The sequence below is a fragment of the Dipodomys ordii genome, unplaced genomic scaffold (genome assembly GCF_000151885.1).
Source record: "Dipodomys ordii isolate 6190 unplaced genomic scaffold, Dord_2.0 Scaffold43, whole genome shotgun sequence".
Lineage (NCBI taxonomy): Eukaryota > Metazoa > Chordata > Mammalia > Rodentia > Heteromyidae > Dipodomys > Dipodomys ordii.
The window spans coordinates 15,729,588-15,754,028 of NW_012267259.1; the positions used below are offsets into that span (position 1 = coordinate 15,729,588).

General features: G+C 43.3%; 1 protein-coding gene across 4 annotated transcripts in view; it reads right to left on the minus strand.

The window, feature by feature from the left end:
• The window catches only part of Cd226 (CD226 molecule), a 54,346-nt gene extending 38,358 nt beyond the window's left edge, over positions 1 to 15,988 (minus strand). For all 4 annotated transcript variants that reach the window (XM_013018877.1, XM_013018876.1, XM_013018879.1 and 1 more), the window contains exons 1-3: positions 15,532 to 15,988; positions 8,491 to 8,562; positions 7,875 to 8,213 (exon numbers count right to left, since the gene is read on the minus strand). In XM_013018877.1, the coding sequence (XP_012874331.1) occupies positions 7,875 to 8,213; positions 8,491 to 8,536 (385 nt within the window). In that variant the 5' untranslated portion in view covers positions 8,537 to 8,562; positions 15,532 to 15,988. The remainder of the gene's footprint in view (positions 1 to 7,874; positions 8,214 to 8,490; positions 8,563 to 15,531) is intronic.
• Between the last annotated feature and the right edge of the window lie 8,453 nt (positions 15,989 to 24,441).

The following is a 24,441-nucleotide window of genomic DNA, read 5'->3' on the forward strand; positions in this document are numbered from 1 at the left end:
TGTTCTCTCAGTCATCTTTCACATTGCTGCTAGGCAAGTTATGGGCAACATGTAACCTATGGGACAACTTTACTAGCCACCAAATAAAGCCCAAAGGGGAGGATCTTCCACGCGCCCACCTACGCCTAAGACTGGCCACGCGTGCTCATTGTACTATGCCCCAAAGACAGTGCTTCTCTTGTCTGCGATGCTTCTCATAACAATTCTGCCCATTGGCGCTACCTCCTTTCCACCCATCCAAGTCACACCCAGACTTCCAGCCCCTGAGTTCCCCCAAATCAGAAGTAACCTCAGCATCTCCTGATTCCCCAGGCTACATAGCAAGCTGCACTCTGCCATCCTGAATGTTTTCTAGCCAGACGCTTACACCCAAGCAGGTGGATACCTCCCTCAGACTGTGACCTGCCACACACAAAGACATTCCATGGCACCTGCATTTGTTCACAGTGGAGAGGAAGTGTCCATTCGAAGAACTGGCAAGGGCTTCATGCAAGTGTTGAAAGTACTGCTTGCAACGTTCATCGAATGCAACAGAATTCTATACACAGAAAATGTCATCTGGACAACAATTGTCCTTTCACTCTAATTCTGCTATTTTCACTGAAAACATATTAGTGAGATTATGTTAAGAATCAAAATTCAAGCTGGTGGCACACACCTCTAATCCTATCTTCTCGAGAAACTGAGATCTAAAGATCAAAGTTGAAAGCCAGCCCAGGCAGGAAAGTCCATGAGACTTTCATCTCAAAAAAACTACTCCAAAAAAGCCAGTTGACTTTTTAAGCTGTGGCTCAAGTGGTAGAGCACTAACCTTGAGCAAAAGTAACTTCAGGACGGCACCCAGGCCCTGAGTTCAAGCCCTAGGACTGATAAAAAAAATTAAAATTAAAACACTTTCAGCACTAAGAAATACAGTACCAGTGGTTTTGTGTGTATGTGTCATAATAAATGTTTAAAAGCCATTACAAGGATTTAAGGAAAAGAGAAGAAAGAAGTTACAAACCCCATGATATATAAATGGTCATGAAAGAGCAACTATGTTTCTGAAAAGATAATAAATGGGTATTTTGAGGATCTGATGTCATGAGCTAATGAGACATACAAAATGGTGCATTTGTGGACATACACTACTATTGCCAATTCCATCTGTGAGATCATAATAGAATTCTTCAGTGGTTCCTCAAATGAAAAATTTTGTATGCCCAAGTGCAGCACCCAGTTTATAAAGAGAAATCAATGTGTTCTATGCATTCATTGAAGAGAACTGGAAAGATGATCTAGAATGTTCTAGTCATGGGTTTTTTATATGTCATGAAATAAATTACCCTATACCAATAGCAGGTACACACACACACATACACACACACACACACACACACACACACACACACACCTACATTCACTCAGCTATTCTGAAATGCCTTTGTTGGTAGTACATAGAATTTCCTTCAGCCTGCCAGGAAAAGAGACAGATATATACTTGAAAGCTAGTTCTCTACAATGAGAATGTTAGATTTCTGAAGTATTCTGCTAGTTAAATGGGGCGTTTAAATACAGAACTCATGCCCAGATTTTGTTCTCATAGCCCAGGTCATCTTCATTCTACTGAATTCAGAAGGTATGATACACACATCTCTCTACTGTATTATGAACATGATTTGATGATATCTCCATCCTTACACACGTGCTCTTATCATATCAATAGTGTATGGATGTAGGTCTTTCACTCTGGACGGTTGATGGGTCAGACTGTTTGAAAATGCAAGCTGGCTAAATCGCTGAAGTCAGAGGAAGTTTGCTCACATTGAGATGTGTTGGATTGTGGATAATCTCCCCAGGGAATGGCCAACAGCCCCATCCTCTGAGTTATTTAACTGTTCTAGAGTAAGTACGCGAGACACTGCTGAGGGAGCCATTCTGCACTGATCCCTGAAGGACTGACATGATGGTCTTACAATTCCTAACAGTTCCCCAATCTTTAATGACTTCAGAAATCGTCTCTTACCATTTCCTCGAAGGAAAGACCATTCTATTTGCAGTCTCTACTCCCTGTAGAAACCAACCCAAAACAATCAGCAGCACAGTGCACAACCTAGAAATCAGCTCTTTTCTTACGGTTCTCACGGTGTTCATGCCAGGGAGGCCGGAAGCTCTGCTTCTCTTTCCTTCCAGCTACTTATTTTCTTGTTTGTATGCACATTCAGAAATCCCTCATTGCGCTGGGCCCTGGTGGCGCATGCCTGTCATCATAGCTACTTACTGGGCTGAGTTTGAGGATCACAGTTTGAAGCCAGCCCAGGCTGAAAGTGAGACTATTATTTCTCACTAACCAGAAAAGAAAGAAAACAATCATCCTTGAGCAGAAAAGCCAAGCAAGAATGGAGGCTTTGAATTAAAGCCCCAGCATTGGGACATACACACACACACACACACACACACTTCCCTCATTTTATAAAATGAAAACTATAATTCTTTTTAGTTCCAGTTGACAGTGTGGTCTATTAATGTGTAAATTCCTATAAGGTTTATTTCAAGTGTACTTACATCTAGCTACCGATCTTCCAGAAAAGTTTCCCAGAGAAAGTGCTACAGAACAATGCTCTTTCTATTTTTCAGCCTTTGATGAGAGGAATTTTAGGGAAAAAAGAGAGAAACAAAAAAAACCACCTGTGATGTCTAGACAGTGTAGGGGAGGAGCTAGGCTGAGCTTTTTCCACAGTGACCCAATGGGTTACCAAAGATGGCGGCCGTCAGCTCTTACTCGCACACAAAACCACCTTCTCCACCCTAAAGGAGGAGCACCCACACAGCTCTGCAGAGGAAATGTGCCCCAGGCCCTGTGGTTGGCAGCTTCTTTGGGTGTTGGGGAATGAGCTGCTGTGGTAAAGACCAGGGAAGAGGTGTTGAGTTGTCTTGATCACTGAAAGAGGAAGAATCAAGCATGGAGTACTCTCCAGCCAGGCTAAGAACATACTCCAGGAGGCCCCAGGGAAATCTGTCTCAAAACTTAAGCTATGGGGCTGGGAAGGTGGCTCAGTGGTAGAGTGCTTGCCTTGCATGCATGAGGCCCTGGGTTCGATTCCTCAGCACCACATAAGCAGAAAAAGCTGGAAGTGGCGTTGTGGCTCAAGTGGTAGAGCACTAGCCTTGAGCTGAAGAGCTGAGGGACAGCGCCCAGGCCTAGAGTTCAGGCCCCACGACCAACAAAAACAAACAAAAACAAAAAAACTTAAGCTGCAATTCCTTCTCTAGCAGTTCAGCCCTGTGTGCCACTAGCCTGCAATCATCCGGGAATTAAAACCAAAAAAGTCTGTCAAGAAAAAGAAGAGTGGGTGAAGAACAGAGCAAATTCCTCTGCGTCCACTGACAATTCCAAATTAGAAGTTTCCTTCTGGAAGAGAGAGAATGGTGGGAGGGATAACGTAAATCAGGACACGTTGTACTCAGAAACCGACGGCCCTTCCATTCCTGGAGCCCCCAGCACTGGGGCAGAGATGAGCATGGCCTTCAGAGGCCCTTCCATTCCCGGAGTCCCCAGCACTGCCATCCATTCTGGCTCATACAAGATGGGGCCGGTCAGTGCCCCCCAGCCAGCAACAGACACGAGGACTCAGGCAATGGATGGGTCGTCAGGGAGTGAGGACCAGAGGCTGTCTAAGATCCAGTGCAGCAGCCCCCGAGAGCCTGCCCCAACCGTGAGACAGCCAGCCCCTTAACAGGAGAGGGCCAGAAGCAGCTCTGCTCCTAAACCAAGAAGCGTGGATTTAAACATGGAAGATCGCAGTCAAAAAACTATGTGTGTGTGTGGGGGGGGAGGGCAAGGTGCAATGCAAGGCCCCTGGCCTCTGTAGAACCAGGACAGACAGCTCTGCCTCCCGTGGTTTAAACCATCTGCCGCTCCCTCTTCAATGGTGGGCTCATGGCCTCCCCTTTGTCCCCACCCCGCTGCCCTCCCTCCACTCCTCCCCTGTGACTTCGCACATGAAGTGGCCGTCCCCCTAGCTATACCTTTAGACCTCCTTCCCTACGCCATTACTTTCTTTGCTGACCACGTGCCCTAGGTGGTCAGCTGACTTGAACGTCCTTCTGTTTTATAGTTACAAGTAGTGACTGGTCCAACGCTGCGTTACAACTCAGCATCCTGGAAACAGACTGACGTCCTCTCTTCCAAGCCAGACTCCCCATTTCCACTTTTTTCCCCTCAAATAAATAAAGACATCAATTTTCAATCCTTGCATTATAAAAACTTGGAACCATTCTTCAAGCTTCCTCTTCCCTGACTTCCAGGACAAATTAGAACGAAGATTCCAGCCTGAACTTAGACAAGCAGCTACAGACAGCTTGAAATGTTGAATCAAAGGGGAGAAGAGAAGGGAGAGGGTGGTACTGGGGAGGGAGATACATTCAAAGCTCCCAGTAGGCATGGGTGGCAGTGTCACAGTGGAGACCCTTTGTGCTGTGAACTCATGGTTTACACATGCCCAGGGACACTCTGGTAACTTCACACAGAGTAGATACCCAGGGGAAGTTAACCAGCAGAACAGCACATTCCTATGAACAGAACTACACTCACTTTCACAGACTATGGCCAGAAATCAAGACAGTGCTTCTTCTCAGGACCCTACTTCTACCACCGCCTGCCATGAAAACGCTGTCTTGAAACCTTACCTTCTAAGTCATCTCAGCATCATGTAAATAGCCATTATGGTACCATGACGTTCTTTAGCATCAAGAAACGTATCTTCTGAAACTAACACGCTAATTTTATGCTAGCGATACCATTGGTTCAAAATAAGACATTTGCTCATCTTGGTTGAGAGTGTGAGGGGGCAGGGGAAGGTGTGATGGCCAATGGCTTCTCCTCTGAGATCCCACAGGGCTCCAGATGTCACTGGACATCTAAGTACAGCTCCACCCCCACAGGACACAAGTCCCAGGCCACCGAGTAGGCCTGAGACCTTGGAAAAACCAACAGACCCCATTTCTTCTTAGTGTTACCAGAATTGAGGAATTGTCCACATTCAAGTGAGTGATGGTGGTTTAAAAAATATCTGTGTACAATACTGACAAGTAATAGAAGTCAATATATATATGCGTAGGGACCACGAGGCTCCGTTCCTTCACCCATCTGAAGTTCTTACCGTCTGCTATATGACATAGAGTTGCTTGATGCCAAGAGTTGCATTTTTTTATGTTAAACAGGTAATGAGCTCCCTTGGAATGTTTATACCAAAGTTTAATATTTATAGCGCATATTGCTAATAATGCACAGAAGGAAAATTTTAGGCAAATTTTTAAGATAAATTTTGAAATGCAACTGGCGTTTCAACTTGTCATTATCCTCAGATTAAAAGGAGAAAAAAATGCAGCCTTCCAAATCTCAAACAGGGTAGAACACCCCCTGCCCTGCATCATATGTTCTTCAAAATACACGTGATAAAAACACAAGAACAACATGCAGTTGCCTGGGTGTTCTCATCACCCGGCCCAGACGGGGCTGCCAGGTCATCCCTCTGACTGACAGCTCAACATCTCACCACGATTTCCAGAGAGACCCGTGGGGCTTTCTTTTCCTAACTTGGAAAAAAAAAAGAAGCAATAAATCTGAATGAGATATATATATATATATATATATACATATAACATATATATACATATAATATATATATTATATACACACTCCCCACACTGTTTACAGTTGTTGCCAAAAATCCCACCTTGGTGCAGCAATCAGCATGGGCAACCTGTCCCATACTCTATTCTCAATTTTCAGAGAAGGCCAAGCCACCTGATTCCAATTGCTGGCCCTTTGCCAGACCTCAAAATACATGACTTGCGACTGAAAATGGAAAGACTGACCATGCGAGGCGGGGAGGGGAGTGGGGGGATGGGGAGCCTCTTCCTTCCAGCTTTGGAGCCTCAGGTCCCAGACGGAATGGCTTCCGGGTTTCATAATTCATTCCTTCATTTGAAAGATTCATCTAAATGGACGCCACACTAAAAGTTACAACTAGCATTTCACAAGCATCTGTAGACAACAGCAAATGGGTTCAGGGGCGGGGCGGGGGCAAATGGGATTTTTAATAAATGTTTAAAGAGTTTTTGCTAACTGACACTCCTTCTCCATAGACAAGATTAATGATGAATTTAGCTTTACCCAAAAGAAAGGAAAATTCACAAATATGAAAAGCTTTTTACCTTCTGGTCCTTTGACCTCCCTTATAAGATACTGTCATTTTTCTTTTAGAATAAGGATCCCTTATAAATGAAGCATCGTATTACATTGTGGGCCCTAGAGTCCCACGGGGACCATGACTGGTGACAGAAGGTACGGCTGGAGGGCGTGTGTGGAGAAATCCTCAGGCCGGCAGAAAAGTGCTTGTGTGTGAGTAGAGAGGAGACTCTGAGTGCTGGACAGCCCACAGGACAGGATGAGGGTCCCTAATCTCTACTGTACGCTGCTATCCTGTTACTTCCCTCTTGGGACAGGCCCCTTGATCTGCAAACCAAACAAGCCCAAGTGGCCTTGTACTCTGGCCCATGGAAAGTGGAGAACAAGTGAAGCATAGAGAAAATTCTGGAGTTCTGAGGATTATCCCAATCTCCCCTCTTCTCTCTTGATGATATAAATATACTACGAGTAATTCTTGTTCCATGGTCACAGTCTTCTGGACAGAACCACCAGTACATGTCATACAATACATGATATATATGACATTATATGTCATTATATGACTATACACACACACATAGGTTATGACTTGAGCATCACCAGGAAAAAAATCACATATAGAACCAAAATACTACTTCCTTTATACTGTCACTCATGTCTGAAAAGTTCGTTATTCGTTCTTTTGTACTAGATGCATAGGAAATAATAGTAAGAATAAAAACGCCTTCTAGGGGCTGGGAAGGTGACTCAGTGGTAGAGCGCTTGCCTTGCAGGTATGAGGCCTTGGGTTCAATTCCTCAGCACCACATAAACAGAAAAAGCCGGAAGTGGCGCTGTGGCCAAGTGGTAGAGCGTTAGCCTTGAGCTGAAGAGCTGAGAGACAGCGCCCAGGCCCAGAGTTCAGGCCCCACGACTGACCAAAAACAAAAACAAATAAAAAAAATAAAAAACACCTTCTATTCTCTGAAACCACAGGTCAAATTCTTTAAATGCATTTTATCCTTAAGCCAGTTGCCAAAGAGCATGGTATTATTAACTCAGGAACTTGAGACTCAGAGGGCAGGAACCTCCAACACAAGGTTACAGAGAGCATAACTGTAATGCATACAAGGCAAGCTTTTACAAGATACCATACTTACTCTGTATAACATGGACCACACCCCAGTCACGTGTGAATACAGCAGGAAACACCCAACGAGATCAGACTATTTCAGAAGAGTCCTCTCTAGCCAAAGTTGGCAACAGTGAAAGATGAAGCCAGCCTGACTGGGAATCGTTCAGAACTCATGTGCACAGGACTCTGAGTGTGCAGGAACTGGAGCCACAGCGGAGAGGCTCTTCTAAGGAAATGCTACCATGGAGTGGGATGAAGCAGTGAAAGTAAGGGTCTGGCCCCTCACCTACAGATGGCTATTGCCAATTCAGGCTAGACTCTTGTTACCAGGAAGACAATACCAAACCAGGGTTCCCTCGCACAGCATGCAAACGCGGGAGGCACTGCCACTCAGAAATGACAGCGCCTTAGGAAGAATGGAATTGATTCATAGTGCTACTCCTTTGAAAGAATGACATCCGAGACTTTCAATATGAAATTGGAAAATACCAGAAGAGGAGGATAAAGTCTAGATAAACTTCTAGATGGGCCTTTGAGAATCAAATCTGGCAGGTGGAAGAAAAGAAAAGAAAACCCTTTGGTGCTCACCTGTCTTGGCCACCTGTATGATTTTTTCCGCACTCCCGTCTGGGAACATGTTTAAACGGCAGGTATAGAGGCCGGCGTCCATGTCGGAGGCGTTGTTAAAGTTCAGGGTGATGATATTGGAAGCCTCACTTGAGTTTTTTATGGACACCCTATTAGTATAGGGTGCCGTAATTTCCAGACCCAAAATAGGGTTGAAAATAGCAATCCGCTCTTCCTTCTGGCCATTGCGCTTGAGCCATTCTATCTGGGTCAGTATCTGTGTCGGCAAGTGCGCACACTCCAGACTGAGCTGCTTGGTCAGTTTCACAGTCGAGTCCCAGGATATCTCTGCACACAGAGCTGAAATGGACAACAGCACACAGATTCAGTGAGATAATAATAATAAAAAATAAACAAAATGTACTAATTGAGATTATACTAAAGATAGACAACTGGCACTTGTTAACTTTTAGATTTTTAGCACAAGCAAATAAGTTATCTAAGAAGTTTGGGCAGTGTCACACCCTGACACCAAAAATGAAACAAAAGTGTAAAATTTTGTAAAAAAAAAAAAAAAAAAGAAGAAAAAGGAAGAAGAAGAAGACGATGACGACGACAACATAAAGATTGTCTTTACCTTTGTGCACATGAAGAAGAGCCAAAAGGAAAGGAAGCAAATCCATCCCTGGGAGCCGTTTAGGAGGTTGGTCTATAATAAATAAATAATAAATAAACAAATGTTTGCACACTGTGACATGCACAAGCAGCATGATGCGTTGCTTCAATCCTCGCAGATCTTATCAGCGGCAACTTCTCTTTGACATATGGCACAGGAAATAAGTCTGCACTTCTGAAGCAGCTCTGCTTTCTCTCTTGAAAGCTCTCGGTACTTCTCTTTCGGGGAAGCAGCTTATTTTTAAGATTGCATTGTCTACAAAGATTCATTCATTCAGCAAATGTGGTCTTTTTCCACTTCTAGGCAGTAAGGATAAAATAATACACTAAAAGAAACATACAACTGTTCCTTTCATTGAACTTATATTCAGGTAGAAAGACACAGAAACAAAAAGAGGTTTTATATATGTATATATATATGTCCCTCCCCCACAGTACAACCCCTGCTTTCACTGTATTTGATGTCGGTATTATTTGTGGAGGGGAAGGAGAAAAACAAGTCGTTTAAATAAGGATACAGGTAGACCCGTTGCAACAATGAAAAGTACAAGTTGTCATGTCGAAAACGAACTTTACAACTTTGGTGCAGGAGGATTGGGTGGGGAGCAGGGGGAGGCTGGGAAGGGATGTGAAGGGTAAACAAAGGAGGAGGCTGCAATGCTTGATAAGAAATGTACTCATTATCTTGCCCATGTAACTGTAACCCATCTGTACAGTATGTTCACAAAAAATAAAAATAAAAAAAAACTCAAAAAAAAGAAATGTACTCATTATCTTGCCCATGTAATTGTAACCCCTCTGTACAGTATTTTCACAATAAAAAAATAAAAATTAAATTAAAAAAACAACAACAAAAACAAAAACAGACCAGAGGTATGGCTCAAATGGTAAAGGACCAGTCATGAGTTAAAAGCCAAATGAGGTCACAAATCCCTAAGTTCAGGTCCTGGTATCAGCACACACACAAACACACACACACACACACACACGCATGCACACATGCACACACGTACACACACATATACACATATATACACACGTACACACACATACACATGAGCACATATGCACATACATGCACACATATACACACATACACGTGCACACACACATACACGCACATATACACACACATGCACACACACAATTAGCAATTACAGGTGGGCTTTTTAAAACTTTTATAAAAGTCTTGAATATACTACTTTCATAATAAAAGGGGCTGTTTTTATTTATTTTTTGTATGGTAAGAACATGAGGTTGATTTAGCAATATATATTATAATTAGCTATAAAACTATTTATTCTTTCAAATGATGAGTATAAAATCATTTCTACTCCTTGGCACAGGCCAGAATTTTCTTAATAGAAACCCAGAAACACAACAAATCAAAGAAAGGTTGGACAAATGGGATTGCATGAAGTTGCAGAGCTTCTGCATGACAAAGGACATAGCTAGCAAGATCAATAGAAAGCCCACGGATTGGGAGAAGATCTTCTCTAGCCATACAATGGACAAGGGTCTCATATCTAAAATATACTTGGAACTCAAAAAATTAAATCCCCCAACAACAAATCTTCAAAGAAACAACTGCCCAATAAATAAGTAGGCTAAAGAATTAAAGAGAAACTTCTCTGAAGAGGAAAGAAGGATGGCCAATAGACACATGAAGAAATGCTCAACCTCTCTAGCCATAAAAGAAATGCAAATCAAAACAACATTGAGATACCACCTCACCCCAGTTAGAATGGCAAAAATCAAGAACTCTAATAACAACAGATGCTGGATGGGATGTGGACAGAAGGGAACCTTACTGCATTGTTGGTGGGAGTGTAAACTTGTTCAACCACTTTGGAAAGTAGTTTGGAGGTTCCTCAAAAGACTCCACATAGAGCTCCCCTATGACCCAGCAATCCCGCTTTGGGGCATCTACCCAAATGTTTACAAACAAGACCATACAAAAGCTACCAGCACAACTATGTTTACTGCAGCATTATTTACCATAGCTAAGATATGAAACCAACCCAGATGCCCCTCAGTAGATGAATGGATCAAGAAAATGTGGTATATATACACAAGAAAATGTGGTATATATACACAATGAAATTCTATGCTTCCATCAGAAAGAATGACATTGTCCCATTTTTTAGGAAATGGAAAGACTTGGAAAAAAATTATATTAAATGAAGTAAGCTAAGCCCAAAGAAACATAGGTTCCACGATTTCCCTTATTTGTAATAACTAGTATATGTCTGAGACAAGCAGAAAAGGTCAGATAAGTTGATGTTAGGTGAAATAAATCCCAAGATAACTATTAAAATATTTTTGCTTTCATGCAATTGTTTCTAACATATTTATAAGGTATTTCTTTGTTGCTTTGTATGTCCCTCCCCCATGGTATTAACCCCTGTTTTCACTGTATTTGATGTTGGTATAATTTGTGGAGGGGAAGGGAAAAAACAAATCGTTTAAATAGTGATACAGGTGGACCCATTGCAATAATGAGATGTACAAAACGAACTTTACAACTTTGGGGGCGGGGGGTATGGGAAGGGATGGGAAAGGGAAAACAAAGGAGGAGTCAACAATGCTTGATAAGAAATGTACTCATTACCTTGCCCATGTAATTGTAACCCCTCTGTATGGTATTTTCACAATAAAAAAATAATAAAATCATTTCTAATCACCTCTTTTTATTGTGTACATTATTTCTACAAAGGGGTTTCATTGTGATAGTACCATACATACACGTAATATACTCTGATGAAATGTACCATCCATGACTCTTTCTTGTCTCCCTCTTCTCTTTTTAAACATTTTTAAAAGTTTGTATTATTATCTTCAAAGAACTGTCCACGGTGGTTTCCAGTTCAACTGTTTGTACAATGTATCATCATCCATCAGCTTTCTATCATTTTCCCACCTCCATCTGACTACCAACTTCATCAAGTTCCTCAGTTCTATTTTCACATACGTATACTGAATATTATGATCATATGTTCACCCATTTTGCCTCTCTCCATTTGCTCCTTTCCCAGTTGGCCAGGCTAGCTTTCTTCCATTGTATATTTTGGGTTCCTTTGTCAGAATTCAGGGGGCTGTACATACATAGATTTATTTTTGGTTCTTCTAGTCTGTTCTTTTGGAATAGTTCTATTTATTGAAAATGGTTTGATCCATTGATTTGAATCATTTATTAAGTAGGGTATTTGTTCTTTGTTTCTAATTTTCTGAATTCTTTATACATTCTGGATAATAATACCTTGTCTGATGAGTAGCTTGCAAAGATTTTCTCCCACACAGTAGGCTTTCTCATCACTACAATAGCTGTTTCCTTGATGTGCAGAAACTTTTTAATTTGATGAAATCCCATTAGTCATATCTTGCTTTTACATCCTGGATAATTGGAATCCAATCAGGAAATCCTGTATATTTTTATTCTAGTATTTCAAAGTTGGACCTAGTATTTTAAGGTCTTTGATCCACTTTAAATAGATTTTCTTTTTGCAGGCAGAGAGAGGGGGAGTTAGTTCCACTCCTCTACCTGTGCATAGCCAGTGCTAGCACTAGTTAAGGTCTGTTCTCCAACTTGCATTTTAGTATGTTTATTGGGAGTCAGATGACTATATGTGTGTGCTTATTTGTGGCCCTCCATTCTAGTCCATTGATCCTGAGTCTTTCTCTGATGAAACCACGCAGTTGTGTTACTATGGATTGGATGATCATTTTAAAATGGGTATTGCTCTTTTTGCTTAGGATTTCTTTGCCTATCAAGGATCATTTTTGCTTCTATCTGATTAGGAAAGAAAAAAGTCACACAAAGGGATAGGAAAATAACTGAAAAAAGTGGATGATAGCTTACATAGCAGAAGAACTTAGTCACATGAGGCAAAGGGAAAATAGTCAACGTGAGAATAAAAATAAAATAATAATAAAAAATAAAAATAATGAGAAGCCAAGACTGGATGTTCATATCTATAATGTTAGCTACTCAGGAGACTAGGACCTGAAGACTGCACTTCAAAGGCAGCCCAGGCAGGAAAGTCTATGAGATTCTTATCTTCAATTAGCCACCCCAAAAGCCAGAAGTGGGGCTGTAGTTCAGTGGTAGAATGCCAGTAAAAGCTAAGGGACAGTGCCTAGGCTCTGAGTTCAATCCCCCCTACCAACACACACACACACACACACACACACACACACACACACACACCACAAAACTATAATGAGGAAATCTCTTTATACCTAGAACAGTTACAATCAAAAATAGAGAAAGTAATCATCTTAGAACCTGTGTGCATTGCTCATAGGAATGTAAAATGCTGCAGCTGCTATGGGAAAGACTGTCAGTTCCTGAGAGAGTTAGAAACAGGATTATCATATGGCCTAACAACTCTATTGCTAGACATATGCCTAAAATAATTAAAACTAGACGCTCAAATAAGCACTTGAGCACCAGTGTTCAGAGAAACACTATTCTCTAGATCCAGAGGTAGAAAGAACCTGAGTATTCACCAACAGGTAAATGGATTTTTTAAAATGTTCATATATCCATTCAGGGGAATAGCATTCAGCCATAAAAGGAATGAAGCAATGATTTGTGTACACGTGAATGGATCTTGAAAGTACACTATGAAATATGAAAGGCGGCAGACATAAACAATCTTATACAGTGCCATCCCATTGATATGAAAGGTCCAGAGAGGCAAATCCAATGCTGCTTACTAGGGGGCTAGAGAGAGGAGAGCACAATGAAAGTTCTGCTTAAGGAAAGGGGTCATCTTGTAGGATGGTGAAAATGTTGAACATAGTCAAAGGTGACCATTCCAGAACATGGTGAGAATGCATCAAATGCTAATGAATCATGCATTGTAGTGGTTAATTTTGTGAAATGCAAATTTCCATGAAAAACCACTGCTAGTGAATTTCAAAAGCTCAAAGGCTCCTCACATCTTCCCAGGTGCGGAAGCCACCACATTGTGCTGCTGGCTGTGTAGTATTAATGTCACGTGCTCTCCCATCACCCTGGCCCCCAGTGCTAATGAACCACACACACATTCTAAGAACAGAGCCTTGCATAGACAGCATGCCCCACTTTCCTGGTAGCAGCAGGAAATAAATAATGCAGAAGACCAGAGTCCAGGGTGTCATATAAATAATGTAAGGTGTGAGAATCCAAAGAAACGCTTACTAATGCACTTACAAATGTGTGTGTGAGAGCGCACCTATGCGTGTGCTCAGGAAAAGTGTCAGAAGCGTGTGTTGGGTAAAGAGTGGCCAACGTATAAGTAGGAGTTAAAAGGCCTGAGGACCAAACACGTAGCCATGACAGTGTACTAAAACAAATTAGAGGTGACAGCACCCTGTAGGCCCCGAGGGGTTCTTACCACCAGCCCTAATAGAACTTCTTCTAGCGGGGAGAGAAATACACGGGTGTATAAGGAGACTGGCAAAGGGAAGGTTGCTAGCTGAGAAGAACTCATGTGGATCTCTGCATTCCCAAGATACCCAGAGCCCAAAGGATCACAAGTGACCAAAACTTATGCACACTCATACTCAGAAACTGAGGGCCCTGGAGGTCAGGAATTGACAGGAAAGGCAAGACAGCCATGTGCCTGGAGATAAAGTTCCACTGTTAAACTTCGCTTGAGATGAGCCTATTTATCAACATCTAACCAAAGACAAATAGAGACTATATCAGAGCTATTTTTGTAATGTTGGCAGCCATTTTTTTGCATGATTTATGAAGGGGTTTTGGCTTGAGGGGTTTTTTTTCTAATAGAGCTGTCTCTATGAAAGCGCTTTGTCTTCAAGGAAGCCATTAATCAAAGTATCAGTGGGTTTCTCGACTATTTCAAACATCTCAGCGAAGCCCACAAGCATTTGTTCCAGGCGTTTCCTCTAAATGGGGACTCCAGCTGACCCGGACAGCCATCTTCCCATGTTGTTCATTTCCACAAGCAGCCACCCCCATGTGGCCCCCATTCCATGCTTCTGTTTCTGCAATAAGCTCTGCTGCTCCAGATGCTGTACCATTTCTCAACATTGGGAGGATTCTAGTTGCTACTCCATCCCCCTAACCACACTCTCCCAATTCATGCTGAAAGGCTTGGTGATAACTTTGCACACTCTCTCAGATAGCAGACCACCTACTAGCCAGCCCGTCCAGTGAAGCCAGAAGGCCCAGGCAGCTCTAAGAACACGTGGAGAAAATGGAAGTTCAGGTGTGAGGTCCCAGTTCTCTCTTCTTTTTCTCAGATGGAAGGGATCTGACTGCACCTCTGCTGGACTACCTTGGCTGCAGGAGAGGTGCGCGCTTCCATCAAGACCCCGTGAGTCTACCTGCAGCAGCGAATCACTGATGCGGGGTCTTGTAAACCATGGCTTCCTTAGAACCCCAGCAACACTTAGATCTTGCCCCCCCACACACACACAAAGAACAAGACTGCAATACACAAGTCCTATAATACCCACTTCCATTTGGATGACAATCTTTACTGAGTTCGGCAGAAAAACTTCAGAACTGAGTTCATCAGGTGGTACACCATCTGATCAGGTAACACTGAATATCCTCCTGTGTACAAGTTATCTGTGGCTAACAGGTATTCAGTTGTACTGGATTGCACTTGTATTAGCTCCTGCGCTCTCTACAGAAAGTGTGCCAACCTGTGTAGTGAAATCAGTCTTTGCAAGGCCCAGCAATTGTTGGATTTATCCTTACTTGCTCCTTCTTAAGAAAAGGCAAGTTAAACCTAACAGCTTACCTCAAATTTCTTAGTTTCAGGAACTAATAATATCTGGTTTGTCATCAATACAATTTTTCTGGCAATAGGCTGAGGAAAAGTACTTAAATGTCATGTTTACCAAGCTCATTAACTCCCAGGTTTGTGGAGATAAAAATCATCCAGTTAGGCATCGCTCTCCTCTCCTGCCACATCTGTCTGCTTGTCATATCATACACCAACCCTTCCTCCTACTGATGACGGATTTTCTCTGAGAGGAAACTAACCTTGCGATCTGAGTTCAGATGTTCAGCCTCTTCTTCCAGCTGGGTGTTGGATAAAGTCTTCCAGTTTGGGGTGGCTCAACTTCTGGGCCACTGACCTGCAGTTTCTGTCTCTTAGTTCACACAGCTGGAACCGCAGGTAGCTGCCCTCCTGCTGGGAACAAATTCATCCCCTGCTCTGAGCTCTTCTGCTCACCACTGAGAAGTCCACATTCGCCACCACCTGATGCAGTAGCTACTCTTTTGTGAAGCAACCACTTGTGAAGCCACGAAGTCTCTCCTCTTCTAGAAGCATCTTTACTGGTTGGCTACTCATAATCATTCCAGCTCAGATACAGTTCTGTGGCTCTCTTTTACTTTGATCCTTTGGGCCCTACAGGTTGAGAGGAGGCACTTACCCTGCTCTGTTCTAATTCTAAATTGAAACAACCTGCCAAAAACTTCCTGACCTTCTCTTCCCCATTTTCCCCCTACCAATCAAAGCACAGTATATTCAGCGTTTGCTTACATTCAGTAAACTTTCTTATCTCTACCCCTATCTAAACATGTTTCCTGTCTTTCCTGTTAAATATGGTTTCTTCTTTTTTTTTTTAATGCTTTGCAGTCTTGCGATCAAAACAAAAGTACACAGATTGATATTTCCAAAGAAATGCCTTCGCCTTCCTAGTAGCTGCTAGGTTTCAGGACCATCTTAGTTTCTTAGGTGGATCAGAGAACAGTAATATCCGTTTGGTTTACTATTTGGATTTATTAAGTTATGCCCCTTCTCTACTGGTTAGTCCTCCAGGAAGAATTTGTGGAGGCCTGAGTTCATGCAATTCACACTACTAGAAAGAAAAGGCAGTATTACCTTTGGAGGGTGACTCACACCTGTAATCCTAGCTCCTCAGGAGGCTGAGATCTGAGCATCCCAGTTCAAAGATAGCTTGAACAAAAAAAGTCCAAGAAACTCATCTCCAATTAACCAGCAAAAAGCTGAAAGTAGAGGGACAGCTCAAGTGGTAGAGCATTGGTCTTGAGTTAAAAAGCCAAGCAATAGTATGAGACCCTGAATTCAAGCCCAGTACTAGCACACCAAAAAATAAAATAAGGCAAAACAAAAGGTTTTATTTGGCAGACAGGAAAGTGCTTACCAGGGCCACCTGAACTTTACACTGAGGTGCAGGGCTAGAGTCTTCTGTGAACCCATCTGTCTGTCTGAAACATGCAAGGAGGCGTGGCACTTGGCTCCTCGGCCACACAGATGTTTATTGGCCCTTGCTGAGAGATAGGTTTGAAGGTTTGTTCTTCTCTGTGTGAGTCTTGCCTCACATAATCTAGACTTATATAGGCCAAGATCTGCCCCCAAATTCCTCTCCCTTTTCTAATCCTCATCCATATGCAAACATACATACACAGATCATCATCCTCATCACCACTGTCATCAATCTCATTTCTATCATCCACATCACATATGATCAGCTACACCCATAACAAAGTTTTTGCTACTATTAAGGGAAACAGAATGGAGACAGCTTTTGTTGTTTGTCGGAAGAGATCATCTATGTCGTTCTGATAGTTCCTTCTGGGAGAACCTTGAAATTTTGTCAAGCAGAGAACCTAACAGTTAGCTTTGAATGGTTGCCTAAGGAACACCACGCAGTCCTGATTCACAGACATATTCTCCCCACTGTGAAGCTTCCTGTTCATATCTCAGCAAGTAAGAGTGAGGTGGAAAGCAACCAATCGTCAGGGGACAAACCTACCCGCCCCCTGCATCTCACAGCACTCACCTGACTTGTTCCCATCCCAGAGCAACTGGAGGCAGAAGGAAGATCATCTGAGAGACAGAGACAGACAGGACGACTCCTCCTCCGACTTTAGTTACCCTCGCAAAAGGCTTTTCAACAGTTTAAAAGTGAGAATGCTCTAAAACATTACCACCTCTAGACAGAACCAAGAAACAGTAAAACAAAAACAAAAACATTTCAGTGCTGGTTGGGGCAACACGTTAACTACTACTTCATTCTGGTTTCTTTCTGGAAGTTACCAGAACACGAACTCATTCTTATAACCCAGAGTAAGAAAGGTGAGAGAGTCAAGCACATAATCTCCCTTTCCCTTGCGAATCTTCAGAGAAAAATTAGCCTTAGTTAAAAAAAGAAAAGCACAGATATATCTTTAGATCACAATTTTGTCACCCCACCCAACTAAGGTAGTAAATCAAGACAACTGTTAACAGGAGGTGAAAGAATCTGGTGAAAGGTAAATAGAACACTGTTTAATAAAAGATGTTCCTGATCTGTAAAACTTAACCCCGATGATCAGTTAGAATTTCCCTAAAAATGGTACAAGCAGCTGGAAAGACTCCTAATCAGAACTTAGAATAATGTATTCATTTATATCAATATAATAAAATTTAGATTTATTAATAATTTTAATGAGAAAAATGCACATTTTTGTGGTCAGTTGTGGGTCTTGAACTCTGGGCCTGCATACTGTCCCTGAGCTCTTCAGCTCATGGCGAGCACTCTACCACTTGAGCCACAGCTCCACTTCTGATTTTGTGGTGGTTTATTGGAGTTAAGAGTGTCACAGACGTCCCTGGCTGGCTTTGAACCATGATCCTCAGATCTCAGCCTCCTGAGTAGCTAGGAGAAAAGTGGACTTTCAAAAGCTGAGAATACATTTTATAAACCTAGGAATTGAGATGGAATTGGGGTTTAGAGAGATATATATGTATGGAATTTTTATATGCATCTATATGTATGCATAGGTATGTATGTATGTACATATGTCTATAAGGAGGAAAATTTAGACCTCGCTCATGGCAAACATAAACTAAATGAAACAAAGAGATAAGCAATAACATAAGTACTCAAATATCAACCACAAAAAACACAACGTATGAATACTAAAGTATCAACCATAAGAAAACACATTCTCAAAAAAAGACAACTGATGACTGTTAAATTAATTCACAAAACCTGTACTAATCAGATTTACGAATATATAAACAGAAAGAACAGTGATACCCACTCTTAGCAAGAACTTGGGGTGGGGTCGGGGCCTCGTTGGCTGATTTCCGTAGGTGGGAATGCCCTGGCATACATTGTCTACACTTGCTGTATAGCTCCAGAGTTAAACAACCTATATGAAATTTAAAAATAAAAATAGACGCTATATCCTCAGACCTTCCAAAACCATAGCGCATGTTTTATCCCAAGAGGGAAAAAGGTAAATTTAGCAGCTATATACCTTTTTAAATGCATACCTTTTAAATACCTTTTTAAATGAATATTTACTACAGCATATTCTTATCAGCAATATTCCAAGTGAAGAACTCCCCCCCACACCCGCCCCAGCCCCTCCCCACAGCCCCACCCGAGTCAGAAGTGCACTTGAGGATGTGAGAGCCGCCATCTGTTCTGGGCGTGGAGCCTCTCCCTGCTGCTCACCTGGGCGCCCGCTGCCAAGGCCTAGGCCCAGCTCACCACACAGCCCTCGGAGCTCTCCTGCTTTCTCATCTCATCGCACAGAACCCGAGGGTCCAGGGGAGTGAACCCTGACTGGCAGCTGGGTTTCAGGGACTCTAGGTCTTGAGTATGTCTGGTAATGATGCGTGCTAAGTTTTTCTTTGGGATTTTTTTTTCTAAAAAAATAAAGCATCAGGAAGCAGCATGTAGCTCCGCTCTGCGGACAGTGGCTATCTCTTTCCTCCAGGCCCTGTCCCCTGACACGGCTCCTTCTTTTTGCCTCTGGATTCCACATCACTCAGGGCTGCCCCTTGTGATACTTTAGGGCTACTCAGGGAGATGGAGACGTTTGCCATCTGAGAAGCAAAGAATAAGGTGTGTGCACAGTCCTGCTGTTCACCAGCCTGGACCTTCAGCCCTCAGCCTCCTTGGAGAAGCACAGGACCCCAGTGAGCACAGGGGGAGCAGACCCCACTTCCTGTTGCCTTGTGCCCCCTGGGCTCCACCCCACCAGGGTCAGAGGAGAATCGTCCAACCTGCGGTCCCCCAAGAGAAAAGGCTCAACGGCCGCTTTGTCTGCCACACTCCGGCCATGACTGCATGCCAGGTTGTTAGAAGAAATTTTTATTTTCCCAAATGACAGAAAATCTATCTGTGCCCAAATTAAGATACATCCTTTTTACTTTCTTTAAAAACAAAACAAAACAAAAACTAATTCTGAACTTCTCTTGCCATTTTCCTGCTTTTCTGAAAGAAGTGAGTCATGTCGTTTCCATCAGAGCAATTTGGTCCTCATCTCCACAGCCCCCCCCTTCTCCCTTCCCCAGGAGGGACGGTCCCCAGCCCCAGCTGCATCCCCACCACCCCTCCCAGTCAGTCAAGTGCTAATTATGCGAACCTGTTACAGTCATGTGGTCTGGTCAGTCATTAGGTCTGTGGGCCTGTTCTCCTCCATGCCTTGCTACAGTGGTGTCTTGGTTTGGATGAGAAATCCTGTCTTAGGGGACTGTAGGTTTGAAGGCTCACCTTCTAAGAAAACAGACTCATAGCAAAGCCAGGGTGGGTAGTGATGCTGGTTATATGAATGACCAAGGCTTCCAGGGCCCCGCCTCCCCCCAAAGACCAGCCTCAGTCAGGACTTCTGTGATCCAGGAGACAGCTGTCAGGGAAGCACAGCAGCCTCCATCTGCCTCTCCTCCACACCTGTGGCTTCACTGGGAAGATGCCCACCTTTTCCCCAAGCCAAGAGGTCCTGAGAAGGGCAGAGCACCATCAGACAGAAAAGCAGCCTCGCTTCCAGCCAACGGAGCCGGACTACCTCTGCTGGCTTCCACACCAGGTAGATAGTGCTTTGTGAAAACAAAACTATGTCCTGGGGAGACGGCTCCTCTGCTCGCTGGAAACTGAAGGAGCTTGCTTCAATCACAAACTGAAGAAGCGAGCCACTATGGATATGCAGATATGATATAGCTTTGCGATCTCCTATGTCATCAGCTGCTTTGTGCCATGATGGAAAGGGGTGGGGCCTCCTGCCTTGTGTTTTCATGCTTTGGGTCTGTGCACCCTCAAAACTCAGACACAAGCGCCTCAACTGTGAGCATGCCATCTTCACTGCTCCACCAAACGCCACCTGGCATCTGGCTTTGTCAAGGAGGGAGCAAGTAGGTCCCAGACATGGGCCTGTTAGTACTGACACTAGGACAGGCCCAGAAACAACGGGGGAGGAGGGGGTGCCTGGAGACCACAGCGGTTACCCCAGGCCAAGAGCAGCATCCCCCAGAGCAGGTGATCAATAAATGAGTATTGCCTAACTACCATCTTTAACTGCTGTTCTGCAGGCTGTTCTTAGAGTTCAGAGCAGGGCTCAGTGGAGAGCCTGGTCTGTACCTTCCCTGCCCCCGGGGGAGGGCAGAGGAATGGCACCCTCTCACCTGCGACCTCTCTATGCGCTGGGGTCCTGCTCCTGAGCCTACAGATGCCACAGTCCCTGCCAGCAAAGCCTCTGGGCAAAATTCTGCAACAAAAGGCCCTTGCACCAGAGGCGGACGTGAGCAGTGGGCATGAGTTCTGTCAGAACCAACACCACACAATTCAGATCATGCGCATTGATACCTGCTGCAGCTGGCAGAAGTTAGGTCAGTCTGATCCCAGCAGGACGCTTGAGGTTCCTGATTTCTAGATTTCAGCTGCCTAGTTCTCCCGTCTTAAATTCAGACTCAACTCCATTTTCCTGAATCCCTTTTAACTGATACCTTAGATTCAGTCATTCCCCCACCTCCCCTCCCCCCACCCCCCACCTACGGTTAACAAGAGAAAGATTTGCTAGTCTGGCAAAAGGAAAGACTGGGCTAGTGTGAGAATTGCCCCGTGGCCCCATCCTCTAGCTCCCCTTTCTTACTCTCCAAGATGGAGAGGTGTGGGGGCAGGTGCCCTGGGAAAAGTCCTAGGCGCAGAATGCTGTGAATTAAGCAAACCTTTTAGAGGAGATTCTGTCACCTTTCACCCTCTCCAGTCCTGATTAGGGACTGTTTGCTTATCTAATTCACCTGTTGATAATCACTGACTACCTCCAAAAGCACAGAGGCTGAAATGCTAGTTCCTAATTTCTCTATTTTGTGGGTTAGTTATCAGGGAAGTTCTGCTGTTTTCTTTTCCCTTTCTATCTCTGCCTTAGGTAGTGTTGTGGGTTGTTTTTTTAAGTCTCTCTTCCCTCCCTCAGGCTCTCCCCCTTCTTCCTCTCTCTCTCTCTCTCTCTCTCTCTCTCTCTGTCTCCCTCCCTCCCTCCTTTCCTCTCCACGTCAGGGCTTAATTTAGATATTTATAGTTCCTGTATTAGCTCTTTGCATGCTGTTTAACAAATTACTGCAAATCTAGTGGCTGAAGACAAGTTATACACCTGACACAGCTCTCACTTGAAATCCAAAGCCAGCAGGTCTGTATTTCCTTCCACTAACCCTAACAAGAATTTGTCTTCTGGATAGTTTAGAGTAGCTGCTTTCCTGGGCTGTTGGCTCTGCCTCAGTCTTCACGATCAGCTATGTAGTGTCTCTGATCATTCGTCTCCACTCCTATTTCCTCCTGACTGTTCCCTCTGCCTCCCCTTCCCTCTTAGGACTCTTACGATTCCACTGGACAATCCAGAATCATCTCCCCATCTCTGCAGTCCTTGACCTCACTCTATTGTGCACTGACGAAAAACTCATTAATATTTAGAGGAAATTGCAGAGATTAGAATGTGCATATCTTGCCATGGCGGGGAGAGAGGTCATTATTGGTGTACTACAAAAACCAAATGCAAATGAGTCAATTTCCTTCCCTCTTCCTGGAAGCCTTGGCTTTGACCAAATCAAAGCTTTAGTGCTTAGCACCCAACTGAATAGAATTCTCTGGGAAAATTTGCTTGCTCGGGGTGTTCAGCTTTATGGTTGGTATACTGAAGTCTGCTGGAGGTAGAGACCACAAGAGAGAAGACAAATTGTAATTAATGCTAAGCCATACATGCATACATTCATGTACAGTCCTAACCAAAACTTAAACTATTGAACTATTTCTGGTTCAAATCTTTGTAGACCTATTGCTTTCCGATAATAGCAGCAGGGCTCCTCTGGGTTCCCAAAGGTTAGGATCTAATAGCATTCTCCAAGAAAAAAAGCAATAAGGGAAAAGCCAGGCTCGATTCTCACAAAGGGCAAATTGCACTGCGATGTCTGTGGAGTGTGCTAAATTTCACACAGCTGCTTTCCTTTAAGTCAGTGTTAGCGAGTTTCCCACCTGCTACCATCTTCACTGCCACCGAAGCCATGTTTCCCTGACCTTTCTGTAATTCATGCATATTGAGTTCTCTGGGGTCCTTTTCAATTCTTCCTGGGATTGTCTCTCTTCACTCTGCACGCTGGCATGCCTGTCTGTGCCTTCACTCCCGCTCAGAGGAGCCTCACAGGAATAACTTTCCTTGGAGTACAACTAGGAAAGCTGATGCTCCTTTACCAACTGGATCAAATTTCAGATCAAATTTCAGATATTTGTGTAAGCACACTGAATGTCATTATTTTGTTTGTTGTTATTAGAGCCAAAAATTAAATGGTCTGTCCTTTTAAACTAGAATTCTAAAAGCCTCAGGCTCGTGGCCAGGACACGCTTCATGCCCAGAAGAACCCAAGGCTCCACCATGGAGCCCACAGTGGAGAGCTCTTCCATTTGAGCCTTCCAACCCGTGGACATAATGCTGCACTTACTCGCGTCATATTAACTTGGTGTAACCCTATCTGTCAACTCTTGTGTGGATTTCCTGAGCTACTGGAGAAAGTCGTTGCCTAGGCCTAAGTATTGAAATATTTTCCTCATGTCTTCCTCTAGGAGTTTCCTTTTGTGTTCTGATCCTATGTTAATATATTTGCTCCATTTCCCAACTGATTTTTGCACCGGGTCAGGGAAGGGAGCTGCGTTTCATTCATCTACATGTTGACATCCAGTTTTCCAAGCACCTTGTGTTAAACAGGCTCTTTTTCCAGGATGCACTCTGGTCTGCTTTCTCATGCTGGATCAGAGCAGGCGGGAAGCACTACCTCGGCCTTCCTCCTCTAGCCTGGCCCAATCCCTTACCCATCCCTCCCTTTCACACAGTATTCCAGCCTGTAAAGAGAGAAGAAGGGTCTCCTCCTCTGCTCATCTCACATGAATTAACTTGAAGAAAGCAAGGCGCTAGTCTGAAGCAGGCTGATCTTAGGACGACCTTGGGGAACCTGAGCCCAAGTCCAGAGGCCACCCATGTGTACCGCTGCTCACTGTGGACGTGAAGTCCGGGACTTGAGACAGAAAGGCTGCTGTTTCTCTCAAGCCTTTAAATAAATCCCACTTTTTGGTAGAGTAGCAAACAACATGCTCTTAGGTTCTGCAACACTGTGACAATCCACAAACTTTTTCATCTTTTTGGAATACATATGGTTCCTATCTATAATATAAAATCCAGCTTTCTAAGCATCTCAAGTTAAATATATATTTACATTATATATACATATATAATATACAATATGCATATTATATTAGATGTATTATAATTCATATATTTTACATATACAATTAGATAAATATATATTTCTAGAATATAATTTAGAACTATATTATAAATGCTATTATAAAATATATATTTATAAATCTATAATATAATATATACCTATATGTTATATATAGCTTATGATTATACATATATACATATATATATACTCATAAAGTGTTTCAATGAACGATGTGGGCCAGTGGATCATGTGGGTTGGGGTAGGTGAGGAAAGACACATGGACTCTGTGGAAGGCTGGGTGACAGCAAAAGAGGTTGGACCAGCAAGGAGGGTGAAAGGATGGATGTGTTCAAGTTGAGCGTTTATGTGTGTGATGACAGAACAAAGAAACTTGTTGAAATTGTTCAAGGAAGGGGTGAGGAGAGAGAGAGAGAGTGAACGGA